Genomic DNA, 16330 nt, shown 5'->3' on the forward strand with positions numbered 1-16330 from the left:
ACTGTGACAAATTAGGCTATATTATACGTTAATGAACAATTGTTTTTTTTTGTCTTGCTTTGTTTTTTTTACAGGGTGAAATTTATTCAAATAGCAGCGTAGAGTAATAATGTGTCCCAGTCTTTAAGAAAATAGGCAGTTAAATGCCTAAAATCCACAGTAGAATGGGCCTTAAGCTGCAAGGATAAGTTTAAACAAACAGAAAACTCAATGAATGAAACCACTTCCTGTTTGGGTCGCAGCACGGCGCCGCCCACATTCTCTCCCCCCTCCACCTACTGATACAGCTCAACAAATAAGCAATGGCTTCTGTCACACAAGGCATGCTGGGAGATGAAGTTTCACTCAAAATGGAAATTTCCATCATATCTGTGTAGAGGAGTGAGCGGAAATTTACCCTGTCTCCTCCGCCGTTAGTTGCAGAGCCATGTCTGCCTTTCAGTGAAAGTCAACTATAAATATATTAATCTGTTGAGACCAGATAAGATTATCATAATTTAACAGATTAAGCAGCAATATCCCCTATGTTGGTGTTATGGTTTTGTATGGAATGTCCTGTTTTATAATACTTGTATTAGTTTGATTTGCAGATGTAGCAGCTGTGGTAGCAGGCCAAGAAGGCCAACCAGAGGGCCTGAAAGCATTTTTTTGTGTGCAGTTTATCAGTTTGGTTGCCAGTCTTTCTGACACATACTTTTAAAGATCCAAACGCAGCAAAAAAAAAAAAAAAAAAAAAAAAAAGCACAACAAAACAAAAAAAAACGTGAAAAAAAATATAATAGCAATGAATAATGCAGACAACAATATTTTACATTAAATGACACATCATATTAAATAGAAGCAAATAACCTTTATTTCCCTGTTTTGCAAATAAATAAAATATGTAATTTTAAGCTTCAACAATAAAAACTACGGTATGTTTTTCTAGGATCACACAAAGTTGGTATTGGAATGAAAGAAATGGTTTTGTAGTAACACACAATAAAAACACAAACTACCTTAAAAAAACTCTTATGTTATTATTGTTATATGCCAATTATATGCCTTTAAAAAGTCCCAGCTAAAATGTGAAACTCCTGTAAAAGTCACAACTATTAATAAAACATGCACTAATTGTCTGATTCTGGATTTTTCCAAACACTGCCTCCAAATCAGATTAGGTGTCATTCTTCAGTGGCCAGAAGGAGTGTTTCTGGTTGGTTCTCGAGCTGAAAGCAGCTCAGAGATAGGCCTATTATTACTGCATTATTGCAGGATAAGAAGCTACCTTTGTGTCTGTATGTTTTGAAAATGAATTATTGAGTTTAAGTACTCTAGTTTGTTTAAGGACTAATTAAAACTATTGTACATTCCTGTTCAATTATAAGGAATATTTAAAAACCTATTTGAATAAAAACAATATTATTTCCATTAATCAGATTCTCTTTATTTACGAGATTTATAAAGTTTCTATTTCTAATTAAGGGGTTTAAGGTAAAATGGCTTTATTCATTCAAACAAAATACAATTTATATTAGTAGATGCAAAGCTGAGTTTCTTTTCCTCTCCATGTTTTCATATCTTGGATGAGAGCCATTTAAAACTCACCTGGCCTGTTTCATTAAAGTTATATAATCATGTGGGTTAATACCGGTAATTAGCTGGAGCAACTTCTAGGCGTTTTTATTGCATCTCTGCAACACGTCACGGGTTGGCTCCACGTGTGGGGCGTGGATTTGTATTGGTGGCTATAAGGAGTGGGAGGCTGATAGGGCATCGTTGTCTGACGGAGCATCACATAAGAAGCAGAACTCTGCAAAAATGATGACACCGATTAGTTTGGGTGACATCTAAGCCTCCTTGACAAGAAAAAAGATCAACTCAAAAGAAAGAAATATCTCTTTCTAGGCGGACTGAGCGTCTTCTTCCTGTTAATCCACTTTAAGGGGCGTGGAGTGGTGCGTTTCCGCGGTTCTGTTGAGTGTTTTCTCCCTGTAACCGGTGAGTATATGTACAACATTTCTTCTTTAGGTTTAATCCATCTAAACTACACCCGCGGTTAACAGTTTTAATAAAGAAGGCGCTCATTTAAGTAAGCCTACCATATGTCTATATCGCTACGCTGACGTCAGAGTTAAAACAACTCAATGTTTCAGATAAAAACAAACGTTTTTAAATTGTAAAAAAAATATGTCCGCTCCGACTGCGCACGGTAAGTTCTTGTAAAAAACAAAGTGTTGTTTGAATGAGAGACATAAGGATGCGCAGTGTTTTCACATGAATGAATGAGCGACTGTTCTAGAATCTTCCTGCCACCCGATAGGTGCATCCGTATCTGCTCGTTGATTGGTTCTCGCCTCCTCCTTGTGTTCACGCGGCAGTCTCCGGCTGCCCCTACGCATCTGGATATCAATTAAAGCCCCATTGTTCCCCCTGTCATTCATCCCGTTTTGACGCTGTTGAGACCGGGATCCTAACCTTCAACCAAACAAAACAATTTCTGCGCTTTTACTAAAACTCATGTCGTAAGGGTAATGCTGCGCTGATGGGTTGTAATTAATTTAACCATTTTGTGTTCAGGATGCTCTTATTTGGGAAATAATTAGGCTTTTAGGGGTAAAATATGAGCAGAATGAAAGGTGATTCTTCGCCTGGGTTTTTAATTGAAAGGAAAAGAGGAAGCAAAAATACCTTCACCTGTTGTTACTGGTTTCACCGGTTTTGTAACTCAACCTTAATAGAAAACTTATTAAAATGCCCTGCATTCTAGATGAACTCTTTGGGTATTTTTTGAAGAATGTATTTTCATTCTGTGCATTTGCATCTTTCGGTCGAACAGGAATAATCTTTTTTTCGGCCTTTTTTCAAGGCAACATGGGTGCACAACTGTATTTTTTGTATTATTATTATTATTATTGCTCCACCACAGGTAGGATGGCTTGTAAGGACTTGTCTGGTCATCCCGACAGTCTATTTACTTAAGAAGAATGCTCTTAAAGGGAAAGTACACAATTTCTTGAAGAACGATTATAAAGCTTATCATAGTCGTAGTTTATTTTTAGCTGTAGTAGCTTCACAGCCCTCTCCTCACCCACGCTCTCTCTATTCACCTGGTCGCAATCTTTACTCGCTGTCAGGGGCGGATCTAGGATTCTAGGAGTTCAGGGGCATCAATTCCTTAACTGTGCTTATTCCTCTCTTCACCAACAACAAATCATGTGGATTTGTTGACATGTGTGCATTATTTGCCAAAATTAAAGGAGGGGAACCATCTATTTTAGCTGACTGAAATAATCTGTTCCCCTTTTTATGATCTTTATCAAATGTATTTTCTGTTTAAATATTTATCTAACAATTTACCAAAAAAGTTCAAACTAAAACCACTGGACTATGTTTTCCTCCAGACATTTTAAATTAAGAATTAAAATACATTTCATAAAGATCATCAAACCAACAGTGAGATTTATTTGAACTATTTTGGATTTCAAAATATAAAATAAATGTTTCAAACATAATATTTGAAAAATAATGGAGGATTTGTTTCTTTTTTTTTCCCCATGGGGGAATGGATTATATCAGGTGGCTTAAATATTTAATTTCCCTCTCATAACTCTGGCAAATAATGATCAAATGTATTCCAAATCCACAGAGTTTGTTGTTGATGAAGAGAGGAATAAACACAGTTAAAGACTTGCAGGTCAATTAACACCCCCCATAAATAAAGAGCAACTGTTTCCAAATTCCCAAAAATTGTTATGTGTGATATCATGTCATATACTAAAAATTCCCTTAATCCAGTAATCTCTCATATTTCACATTGCCCTTTAAAAACAAAACCGCGTAAGAAGACCTCGTCTACTTATTTATTTTACAATTTTTTAAACAACAGCTGCCGCTTAAACTTGATGCTACAACCTTTACATGATTGTGAGTTATTTTTACCAAGAAATTGATCAGAAGCGCAGATCTGCCAGATGCGCCTATCTGGCTTCAATGCGCGCTCCCAATACAGGGAGGACAGATTAAGGGGAACATAGGGGAACAGAAAAAAAGGCTCTGATTCAGTCAAAGCTTCACTTACAGTGGGGCAAAAAAGTATTTAGTCAGCCACCAATAGTGCAAGTTCTCCCACTTAAAAAGATGAGAGGTATGTAATTTTCATCATAGATATACCTTAACTATGAGAGAAAAAATGAGGGAAAAAAATCCAGAAAATCACATTGTCTGATTTTTAAAGAATGTATTTGCAAAATATGGTGGAAAATAAGTATTTGGTCAATAACAAAAGTTCATCTCAATACTTTGTTATATACCCTTTGTTGGCAATGACAGAGATCAAACGTTTTCTGTAAGTCTTCACAAGGTTTTCACACACTGTTGCTGGTATTTTGGCCCATTCCTCCATGCAGATCTCCTCTAGAGCAGCGATGTTCTGGGGCTGTCGCTGGGCAACACGGACTTTCAACTCCTTCCAAAGATTTTCTATGGGGTTGAGATCTGGAGACTGGCTAGGCCCTTCCAGGACCTTGAAATGCTTCATACGAAGCCACTCCTTTGTTACCCGGGCGGTGTGTTTGGGATCATTGTCATGCTGAAAGACCCAGCCACGTTTCATCTTCAATGCCCTTGCTGATGGAAGGAGGTTTTCACTCAAAATGTGACGATACATGACCCCATTCATTCTTTCCTTCACACGGATCAGTCGTCCTGGTCCCTTGGCAGAAAAACAGCCCCAAAGCATGATGTTTCCACCCCCATGCTTCACTGTAGGTATGGTGTTCTTTGGATGCAACTCAGCATTCTCTCTCCTCCAAACACGACGAGTAGAGTTTTTACCAAAAAGTTCTATTTTGGTTTCATCTGACCATATGATATTCTCCCAGTCATCGTCTGGACCATCCAAATGCTCTCTAGCAAACTTGAGACGGGCCTTGACATGTACTGGCTTAAGCAGGGGGACACGTCTGGCACTGCAGGATTTGAGTCCCTGGCGGCGTAGTGTGTTACTGATGGTAGCCTTTGTCACTTTGGTCCCACGGGGTGAGATCTTGCGTGGAGCCCCAGATCGAGGAAGATTATCAGTGGTCTTGTATGTTTTCCATTTTCTAATAATTGATCCCACAGTTGATTTCTTCACACCAAGCTGTTTACCTATTGCAGATTCAGACTTCCCAGCCTGGTGCAGGTCTATAATTTTGTTTCGGGTGTCCTTTGACAGCTCTCTAGTTTTGGCCATGGTGGAGTTTAGAGTGTGACTGTTTGAGGTTGTGGACAGGTGTCTTTTATACTGATAACGGGTTCAAACAGGTGCCATTAATGAAGGTAACGAGTGGAGGACAGAGGAGCCTCTTACAGAAGAAGTTACAGGTCTGTGAGAGCCAGGAATCTTGCTTGTTTGTAACTGACCAAATACTTATTTTCCACCATATTTTGCAAATAAATTCTTTAAAATCAGACAATGTGATTTTCTGGATTTTTTTTTTCTCATTTTGTCTCTCATAGTTGAGGTATATCTATGATGAAAATTACCGGCCTCTCTCATCTTTTTGAGTGGGAGAACTTGCACTATTGGTGGCTGACTAAATACTTTTTTGCCCCACTGTACCTGGGACATCAGTCTGTTTAGCAACAACTGGTGGTGGTGCTGGTGGTCCAGCTGTCTGCTTTTTCAAAAAGCTTCTGATATCCATTGATATCCGCCACTGGCCTATCCGTGTTTAAATTTGCTGCGCGGAGTTGCTCGACTCCTGAAGCTGGCAACGACGAGAGGGAAACACTTCTTCTTCTGCATGGTAATGCTACAGGCTGCTTTCCTGCACATGCTGCCACTATCTGGTGAATTCCAGTACTTAACATTTTACTCAGATCAGCTCAAAAGCGAGATCCGGGGCTTTTGGGGAAACATCAGGGGCTGAAACCCAAGTAGCCACCACCTAGATCCGCCTCTGCTCACTATAGCAGCAACTTCCACCTATTTTGGGAAGTTTTTCCGTTCTTCCAGCTGCTCTTCTTTCCTTTTTCTTTTCTGGAATCCCCTTAAGTACCTCTTTTTTGTAGCCATCGTAACTTACCCATTGTACGTAACGGTTATGGTTTTAATCTACCCTCTGGATTACCCATAATTCCAAGTAGTGTAAAAAGTAAAATACTCAAATACAAAGTTCTTTTAAGACCTTCATTGCGGTTTGAAACATATTATATGCAGTGATGGGACTAACGGCGTTGAAAGTAACTAACGCGTTACTAACGCCGTTACCTTTCTTTAGTAACGAGTAATCTAACTAATTACTTTGACTGTAACTATAACGCAGTTACCATTGCAGGCACCCCGTTACTGCGGGTTACTCAGGTCGCACAATGAACCTTTTTTTGTTGATAGGACTCGTGCGCAGCTGCGTGAAGCTGACACCCCACCCACGTCAAAAAACTCTGCAAATAGACTGAATGGTTAGTGCAACGTTAGTGCAGATTTGTGCAGAAAAAAATATTGTTTGTGCTACTTTTGTTTAAGAGATGTTACAGATTATTTTTTAGGTCATCCAGAGGCGCGCGCCTTGTCATGAGAGAGGGGAGGATGAGAATGGCTGATGTATAGTGAGATTCCGTCTGTCAGTTGGGTAGGTGGGTGTTTCCGCTGGTGGGTGTTAACGTACAGCACACACAGAGAGATGGAGAGTGAGGAGGATCCAGCAGCAAAACAGCGTTTTCCTGATGGAAATACCGGTGTTACGTCGAGCTGCGTTTCCCCATCACATACGGTTTCCTCTGCATCTCCGCACAGCGCAGGCGGCAAGAATCACGGTGCAAGCGACAGGAAACGCGCATGCTCGCTAAAGGCGCGTAACAGTTGCCCTGTGCTCACGCCACAGGAGAACTATGGAGAGCGTGAATGATCAAATGAAAGGGAGAAATCTGGATGGATGGATGGATGGATACTTTGCCTTTTCAACCTACTGTATTTTTTATTTTAAACATTATTTGATGGCCTTTGTGGCAGGGATGGAGATCCATATTTTATGTCACACGCAGAGTATACATCTTGATAGATAGATGGATAGATAGATGTTGCAGTATCTATAACAACCCAAACACACAGGATTTCAGAATTAGACATCCCCAGTTATTAATTTCACCAGATCTGAATGCCCTGTTAAAAAACTTCACATGGCGTTCCCCCCTGATGTCATTTACGTTGAGTTGCAATAAATGCTAAACTGTCTGCAGGTTCTTGTCTTTGTCGTCCGCTCTATTCAGCTGGCTTTGGAAACACACGGCGAGAAGGTGGGGGCTGGGTGGTGAGGGTTACGGGGGCGAGAAACGCAAAAGTAACGCAATAGTTACTTTTACTAGTAACTAGTTACTTTTATTGTGGAGTAACTCAGTTAGTAACTCAGTTACTTTTTGGGAGAAGTAACTAGTAACTATAACTAATTACTTTTTTAAAGTAACGTGCCCAACACTGATTATATGAGTGTATTTTTTACTAACCATCTAATGAACTATACACAGTTATTATCATAGTAATTAAAAGTACCACTGTCTGCTTTGCTATTGGTGTCATGTTTAAACGGCTCACCATCATGCTGAAATCTGCCATGTGTTGGGGTATAAATATGGTACGGTCAGTCATCTTAATATCAGGTGGTTTTAAGAGGAATTTTTCGCACCATTATGTCTGCAATGGGATGTCCTAGTCCACAATTGCGTGGGGGGCCTACCTAGTGTCAGTGACGGGGCCCATAAGCAACTGCAGTCTCTGCTTACCGATATTTACACCATTGTGTAGAATATAGTAACTCAGACCCAAATCTCTTTAAATGTTCTATTGTCAGCACACGTTGCAACCAGGAAGATTATTGTTGGCGCACCACCTCCATTCTCCCATTTTCTTTGTCTGTACACATATTTATTTTTTTTTTACTGTTATTTCTGCTTGCAAAAAATACTACTTAAGGGCTTAAGACAACCCAACATTAAACATCCAGAAGTTTCCATTTAAATATGGCCTCCAGTCGGTCAGTTACATCCATGTAAATGTGATCTGCCATCCAGTGGATTAACTGACCACACACGAGGCGGAGGTTTTTGTCAGATGAGGTATTGGTTTTCTGAAAGCTGAAAATTTATCAAAACCCATTATGGACCTACAGAGTTTCTCATTGGACATAATATATATATATATATATATATATATATATATATATATATATATATATATATATATATATAGGCCACTTTTAATATGACCCATAAGATGGGAAAATGCGCAGCTTTCAGTTTCGACTGTTACTTTGTCAGTGGGGCTGAGTGAGTGGGTTCTAAGTACACTGGGAAAAATAAAGATTATATTTGAGTCCTATATATTATATAACTCTATAACTAAAAAAAATGACAGAAACATGTTTACTGAGAAATGCTGCACAGTTTTAGAGCCAGGGTCTCCTAGGAAGTTGATGACAACCACATGGAGAATCAGGCCTTGATAGTGACTTAGTAAAAATGAAAACAAAGACTTCGTTTATAGACAGAGATGCTTTTTGCATAGAGCATGGTTGTGAAGGAGAAGGCGTGGGGGTTATTTTCTGCCATGTATGGCAGAGTGAAACCTCAGGAGAGGCCAAACATTTAGATGACAGAAATAATACAGATGTGCTCAAACATCCCTCCAATCTGTATTCATTTTTGCTGACTCTGGAATTAATTTTGATCCATATGAGGATCTAAAGTTGTATTGTTCAGCAAATATTCATTTGAGAGAACAAACCCTTCATCTGACAGCTCATGGTTCAGACTGATTAGATGGTTGTTTTATGGAAATCCTCCACAAATAATATTTTGGGATTCATTTTATCTTCTATGAAGCACATAAGTCAGAGATTTCTTTATTGAAACACTATTTTTAAAAGTCTGAAAGCTGCAGAATGGAGAGACGGAAACCTAGAGAAAAACTTTTGAGGTATCTGAGAAGGAACAAATGCATAAAAAGTACATCAAACTTCTCATCTCCTTTAAGATCTAAATAAAAAAAAAAAATAATAATTTCAACACAAAGCAGATATTGTACAACAGATTGGGCCAGCTGTTAGGTGGCATCATTTAACATATTAGTGTAAAAGATAGAAAACAACACATGTATAAAGAACAAAGGCTTAAAGTATTTCCTAAAGTTCTTTTGTCGTTGCATTTCTGTCACTTTAAAATTTGACATTATAAAACAAATACTGATCTCAGACAAAGAGAACATGAGTAAATTATAAAAGCCCAGTGACAATTCATTAATTAGGTAAGTAAGTTCTTAAAAACAATCTGGCTAATTTTTTGATCACTGATTTTGTACAGTTTAGTTCTTTTCTTTAGCCAATCACAGGCCAGAGTACTGCAAAACCTGTATAATCGAAGGAATCTCAACTAGAACCTGATGGCCAACATGAAGTAGGATAAAAGATATCAAGAACCAACACATTATGATAAAAAAATATGCATAAGATAAAAAAAAAAGAACAGTAATTCCACCACACATTAAAACGCATAATCCTAATGGCTGTTCAGCAAACCCTTTAGTCGCCTTCACCATCCTCCCCAGACTTGTTTTACCTTCCTTATTCCAGCTGGAGATCAGAGATCCTATGACAAATGTTGGCGAGGATAGTTGCATGGTGCTGCATTTGCATAATTTATTTTCGAATCATACCGAACTTTATCTATATTTTTAGTACCCATGTCGTAGAAAACGCTTCACAAGAAAGCACTACCGCAATAACGTGCACTCCCTGATTATTTCTGATGCTACATGCCAAAGGGTGGTGCTTATCTCTGCAGACAGCTTAAAAACACCATTAGAAAAAAAGCTATTTATCTGACATTCATATTAAATATAGAATTAAAACATAAATGCTGCAACTAATGTCATACTAGCAACTTTTGATAAAAGCAAAATAAATACTGCAAAAAAATAGATTTGTTTACAATAGGCAAAGTATTATTTTGAGACAGTTTCATAAATAATAAAGTCAAACAATGGATTGTAGTTATAATATGAATGTGTTTATTTTTAATATAATTATCTTGAAAATGTTGGTTGTCTAAATGGCTGCCTAAATCCTGTAGCTAGTTGTGTGGGAACAGTGTAGCTGTTGCCAACAGAAGTTTGCGCCTTCTTGACCTGTCTTACATAATCTTTCTTTCAAGTTTGAATACTAGCATGGCTCGAGTTCAGCTGTATTTGAGAAGATTAGCTGGGAAATCTCAGGAAAGATCAATTCCAAGTCTGGGTGGCACTGGAAAAGTACTACAAAAGTTAATCCTAGCCTATTAAAGTGCATTTTTTAATTTTTTTATATTCACCATTTCTCCTTTTATTTTACTAATTATTATTATTATTGTTTTGTGAGGTGACCTTCATTCAGTGTCGGTTCAAATCGCAATTTTCTCCGTTTTTTTCCATGCAAAAGTCAAAATACTGATTAGTGTTTTTTTTTCTTTTGGTTTTTTTCAGGAATATTCAACCTTGGCTTTTCTAGACCAGTGATCTGCAACACCCTGCACAACTTAAAAAAGTTTCTGTTCCGACGGACTACCTCATTTCGTTTATTTTTTTTTGCCGGGCTGTCAGAGGATCATCTTGCCTGAAAACCAAAGCTAGTTGTTTCTATTGCTGCTATATTTTAATCTCAGCTATAACGCTTATAAATTTGCACATTTAATTCTTCTGCAAACTTTATAGCAATTCATCTGTAAAGATGCATGCTAGAATGGAAGCCGCGGACATAGCAGTGGTGGCACTGTATTTTGTCCTGGTGATGGTCATCGGGCTTCTCGCCATGTGGAAAGCCAACCACAGCACCGTTAGTGGCTATTTCCTTGCAGGGCGCTCCATGACATGGATAGTGATTGGGGCGTCCCTCTTTGTCAGTAACATTGGCAGTGAGCATTTCATAGGCCTGGCAGGGTCAGGGGCTGCCAGTGGTTTTGCAGTAGGAGCTTGGGAATTCAATGCCCTCCTGCTTCTGCAGCTGCTTGGCTGGGTGTTTATTCCTGTCTATATCTACTCTGGAGTCTACACCATGCCAGCTTACCTGTCCAAACGCTTCGGTGGGAACAGGCTGAAAGTTTACTTTGCCTGTCTCTCTGTGTTGCTTTACATATTCACCAAGCTCTCAGTGGATCTCTACGCTGGCGCTCTATTTATTCAAGAGTCCTTGGGGTGGAACCTCTATCTCTCAATTCTTTTGCTTATCAGTATGACTGCTCTGCTAACAGTCACTGGTGGATTGGTTGCAGTGCTCTACACAGATGCCCTCCAGGCAGTGCTGATGGTTGGTGGGGCCATGACCTTAACCATCATCAGCCTCATCAAAGTTGGTGGATTAGAGGGGGTCAGAACTAAGTATATGCAGGCCACTCCTAATGTCACTGCTATAATGGCTTCCGGAAACTACACCCACTACCCCTCCTGTCGTATTGAACCAAAGCCAAACTCACTACGTATCCTTCGTGGCCCTTTCGATGAGGATATTCCTTGGCCAGGTTTCATTCTGGGGCAAACCCCTGCCTCCATTTGGTACTGGTGTGCAGACCAGGTCATTGTGCAGAGAGTATTAGCAGCCAAGAACATTGCTCACGCTAAGGGCTCAACACTCATGGCCGGATTTCTCAAGATCCTGCCCATGTTCTTGATAGTCATCCCAGGAATGATCTCCCGCATCCTGTTTACAGACGAGATCGCCTGCATCGGGCCCGAGCACTGCATGGCGGTGTGTGGTTCCCGGGCTGGCTGCTCAAACATCGCCTACCCGCGCCTGGTCATGGCAGTGATGCCCACAGGACTCAGGGGGCTTATGATGGCAGTCATGATTGCTGCCTTGATGAGCGATCTCGACTCAATCTTCAACAGCGCAAGCACTATCTTCACCCTGGATATCTACCAGACTATTCGGAAGAGGGCTTCTCAGCGGGAGCTTCTGATCGTCGGCCGACTGTTTGTTGTGGTCATGGTAGCAATCAGCATCGCTTGGGTCCCTGTAATCATTGAGATGCAAGGTGGACAGACATACCTGTATATCCAGGAAGTCGCTGGCTACCTCACCCCACCAATTGCTGCCCTTTTTCTGCTTGGTGTGTTCTGGAAGAGGTGTAATGAGACGGGTGCTTTCTGGGGAGGCATGACCGGTTTCACGCTAGGTACGATACGACTAATCCTAGCCTTCCTCTACCGTCAGCCTCTCTGCAACCAGCCAGACAACAGACCATTCTTCATTGTCCACATTCACTACATGTACATTGCAGCCGGACTCTTCTGGATTTCGGGACTGGTTGCTGTGGTGGTCAGTCTTTGTACCGCCGCACCAGATGAGGAGCAGATTCGTACCACCACAATTTGGGGGCTCCGCAAGCTAGAAAAGATTCCCCCGAAGGACAGGGATGAAACATACAAACTCAATGAGAAGAACCAATGCAATGGCACTGCAGGATACTATAAAGATATTCCTGCTGATGTCAAAAGGGAAAGGTGTTTAGATGGAGCCGAAATCAAGCTTTTGGTCCCGTACACGGACCATGATCCAGCTACACCCAGCACAGAAACGTCCCCGGCCTCCACCCCTGCTGAGCAGCATGGTTTTAAAAAGATGGACATGATCAGGGCAGAGCAAGGCTGTCATGGACAAGAGGAGCGCGGCCTGTTCATGCGTTTCTTCGGCTGTCTCTGTGGGTACAAAGAAGAACCACATGGCAATCAGCAGCAAGTCATGCAAGAGGACGAGCGAGTGGTCGCAGAGCTGCTATATGAGCCCCCCAGGGTTAAACTCCTCCTCAACCTCCTCCTACTAACCGTCTGCTCTTTGGGCATTTTCATGTTTGTTTATTTCTCATTGTAGAAGAACCCTGCACTGAAATTACCCAACTGTTAGATTTTGTTTCCAACATAAAAGATATATGCTAGTTTTTTTGGGCTGTTACAGCAGTAAGAAATTTCACTGATTTAAAATCTTGTCTGTAATATTTACAGTTTTTTTTTTTTTTTTTTTTTTTTTTTTTTTTTTACAGGGATCCAAGCTTGTTATCATTTTTTAATGACTAAAGCGTCTCTATCTAAAAAAAAAAAAAAAAAAGCTAAACATATTGTACTTCTACATGACTTTGAATCCTATTGTTCTTAATCCTGCATTTAAAATATCTACTGGGAGTTTTAGAGTTGTTCTCTAAATGAGTTTAATATTTGCCTTACCACATGTGTTTCCTTTTTCTAGTGAGAATGGGTTGAAGTAAATTTAAAAACTCTTTATTTTGAAAGAGGCGAAAGAGAAAACATCAAGAATGGGTACACTGGTAGTGTTGCATATGTTTAAAAAAAAAATCATTTTATTTCTAGCGATGAATATTATTATTGGTTTGAATTGCTTAATGTGTTTGTATCTACAACCACTTGATGCAGTTAACATTTAGTATTGAGAAATGTGTTCATGTTTTGCAGCTCATGAGTTTCAGAAAAATAAGCACAACTTTAGAAGTGATTTTCTTTTCTGTATGTTCTTATTATTTCTTTTTAGGAAATATATAAATGATACAGTTAGTTACATGTGTGTTCAAAAAGAGTTTCTTATGACCAAATTCTAGTCATATCTGGATCTCTTGCTATTTCTACTGGTTTTTACATTGTTATCCACTGTTTTGTGATTAAATTTTTTTTCTCTGGCTGTATTCTGTTATATTTCATAACTTACGGCTGTTTTAACATTAATGTTTGGTAACAGAAAGCATCTGTTCTCATGATTCTGTTGCAGTTCTTTTTCTTGTTTGGCACCACATCTTTTAAATCCTTTGCAATATGTTAATATTGTCTGAAACTCTTTCAGGGCTCCTTTTTCAGATTTCTTGTGTGTATTTCTTTTGGGTCTTGTGTTTTTAAATGTTGTTTGTGCCTCTTTTTAAGTGCATTTTCTATAAACCTCCTACCAAATGTGTCTTATTGTGAAATACCTATGTGAAAAGAAACACATTTTTTTGTTTGTTTTTTACAAAGAAAAGAAAAATACTTTTGTTTAAAATCATGACATTAACCAGCTTTTTAACGCAGTACATTGTTTTGGTTGAATAAATTGAGATGAGAACATTTCAGTGACATGTGGATGTCAGGGTTAGCACTTTGCTGACACATTTTCTGACATGGTCAGTGATCATTTGTGTTTCTAATAATCTGTGGTCATTGTATGTGTCCTCCCACATCAACGACTCACAGCAACAAAGAATCCCAGAGAAATCAAAGGAAAATGTGTCCCAACTATTGCCCTTAAGCGATCTGAAATGTCAATGTGTGAATGTGACAGACTTACCGTTTTTCATGTTAAAACATGTTGGTATGATAAGAGACGAATGCTGTATGGGAAAGAGCTTTAAAAGTTTTTTTTTTTTTTTTTCCCAAATTTCTTTTTGAGAGAATACATTCTTATATTTATGAGCTTTATTTTTGACTGAAATAAAGTTTATTTGTAGACCAAAGGAGAGTTTTGTTATTTTTGTAAATTAACCCTTCATATTAATAGTTTGGACAGCTATGAAAGTAATTTAAATTTGGACTCTTAGTATGACATTATTACTTCATATGCCTGCTTAGAAATGTTTTTTTTAATATACAATTTATAACAGTATTAAGTATTGAGGCTTAGCATGAGGTTTTTTTTTTATATTATGCACCTCTATCGTGTATTGCTAAGCATCAGTTACAGTAAAAGATACATAGCAGTTTTCAAAACAATTGACATTAGTTATACATGTGCATACAAGTGCAAATATCTCTTAGTCTTAGCCACGCACTGTTTTTTTGGTTAGTTTATGCAACTACATAAGATGAATTATAAAAATGTTTGAAATAGCTTACCCTCTGCAGAAGTATTTCTACTAATAATTGCGAATTATTACTTTTCACCTATACTTTAGGTTTTATCATGCAATGTAAGATCAAAATAGACACAATTGAATAAGTAATAAAAACATGTAAGTTTAGATCTGATTACTCATTTACAGCTTTCTGTTTGGCCCTGATGCATCCCACCTTAAATGTTTTTAATATCATTCAACATTTAACAATATTTAGGCATTAAAGACTTAAATTATGCTTGTCTCTGGTGAAAATCACAGATGATTCCGGAGAAAAAAATGAAATGGTCATTTATTAGATCATTCCTTCCTAAGCTTCCTCTAAATGGGACACTCTGGCATCATTGACTGTGATTACATAAACTCCAGTGAAGCTAGATTAACCCGATGGTCACTGCATGATCCTAAGCTTTTTACTAACAGATTTAACTTCAAAAATCTAACATCAGTACTTCCTGCAGTTTCAAATCAATGGACTAAATTTTTCCATATGATTTAGATGGTAGCTCATTAAAACAGATGGTATTTAACTAGTTTTCTTTCTGAATTGTATTAAAATCAAGGCCCTACAATAGCAAATCTTAAAGAAAGTAATACAGTACATATGGTTGGATAATCTGTTTGCTTATTCTCTATATGCTGCAGCACTATTGATACCCCTTTGAGTCAGAGGGTGACATTTGGAGGCCATGATCCAAGTGCCTATTTAGTCTGTGACTCACATCACTGGTTTGCTGCAGCTCACCATAGCAACAAGTGAAATTTGGCATTCACACTCAGGGAGAGTGGAGGATGCAGTCAGGACTACATTACCACATCCGGGAGGATTATGAGCAGGTGTTGTTTTCATCTCTTATAAAATTAATAAAAAACAATATGTTATTAGAAACATAATAAAATTGATGCATCATTTAGAGAACCAAACACGGGAGACAGGGACTGTACCTGCCTTAACTCACCCTGATGTGTTCTAAAAGTACTGATTATTCTTAAAAAAATCATGCTAATTATGCTTCAATGGCATTCCTTTTCTTAGTTTGGCAATCCTCCAGCTCTAAAAAAAAATAAATTAAAAATGGCTGCATACATACAAAAGATTATATTCCTTAAAGTTTGTCACATTATAACAACAAACATCAAATGTAACTTAGTGGGATTTTATCTGGCAGACAACGACAAGGAGATTGTATTTTTTTATTGGTTGGATAGACTGCTTAGATGTAGATATCTTTTGTCTAATGTTTTTTTTTTTTTTTTTTCGCTTGTTTGTTCGGTCAAACATTAAAAAGGTGACTTTTATTAAAGTTTTATTCAGGCATAGATAACATTTGGTCTCTCTAAAAAGAGTTAAAACTACTCTTGTTATAGCTATTTTTAAGAGTAGTTTCTTTATTTCAGATAAATAAAAATCCTCTTAGATAAGCCTCCTGTAGAATATCGCTCTTTTTTGGCACTAGTACTTTATTTAAGAGTAGAC

The 16330-nt window shown here is 38.3% G+C and overlaps 1 protein-coding gene across 1 annotated transcript; it reads left to right on the forward strand.

Moving 5' to 3' along the window:
* Positions 1–1714: 1714 nt before the first annotated feature.
* slc5a3b (solute carrier family 5 member 3b) lies at positions 1715–14214 on the forward strand. The gene is made up of 2 exons (XM_038306777.1): positions 1715–1980; positions 10475–14214. Exon 2 carries the CDS (start codon positions 10719–10721, stop codon positions 12852–12854), a length of 2136 nt encoding a protein of 711 aa, XP_038162705.1. The 5' UTR covers positions 1715–1980; positions 10475–10718; the 3' UTR covers positions 12855–14214.
* The last annotated feature ends 2116 nt before the right edge of the window (positions 14215–16330 follow it).

This window comes from Cyprinodon tularosa, unplaced genomic scaffold (genome assembly GCF_016077235.1).
Source record: "Cyprinodon tularosa strain WSP-4 unplaced genomic scaffold, ASM1607723v1 ctg590, whole genome shotgun sequence".
Taxonomy (NCBI): Eukaryota; Metazoa; Chordata; class Actinopteri; order Cyprinodontiformes; family Cyprinodontidae; genus Cyprinodon; species Cyprinodon tularosa.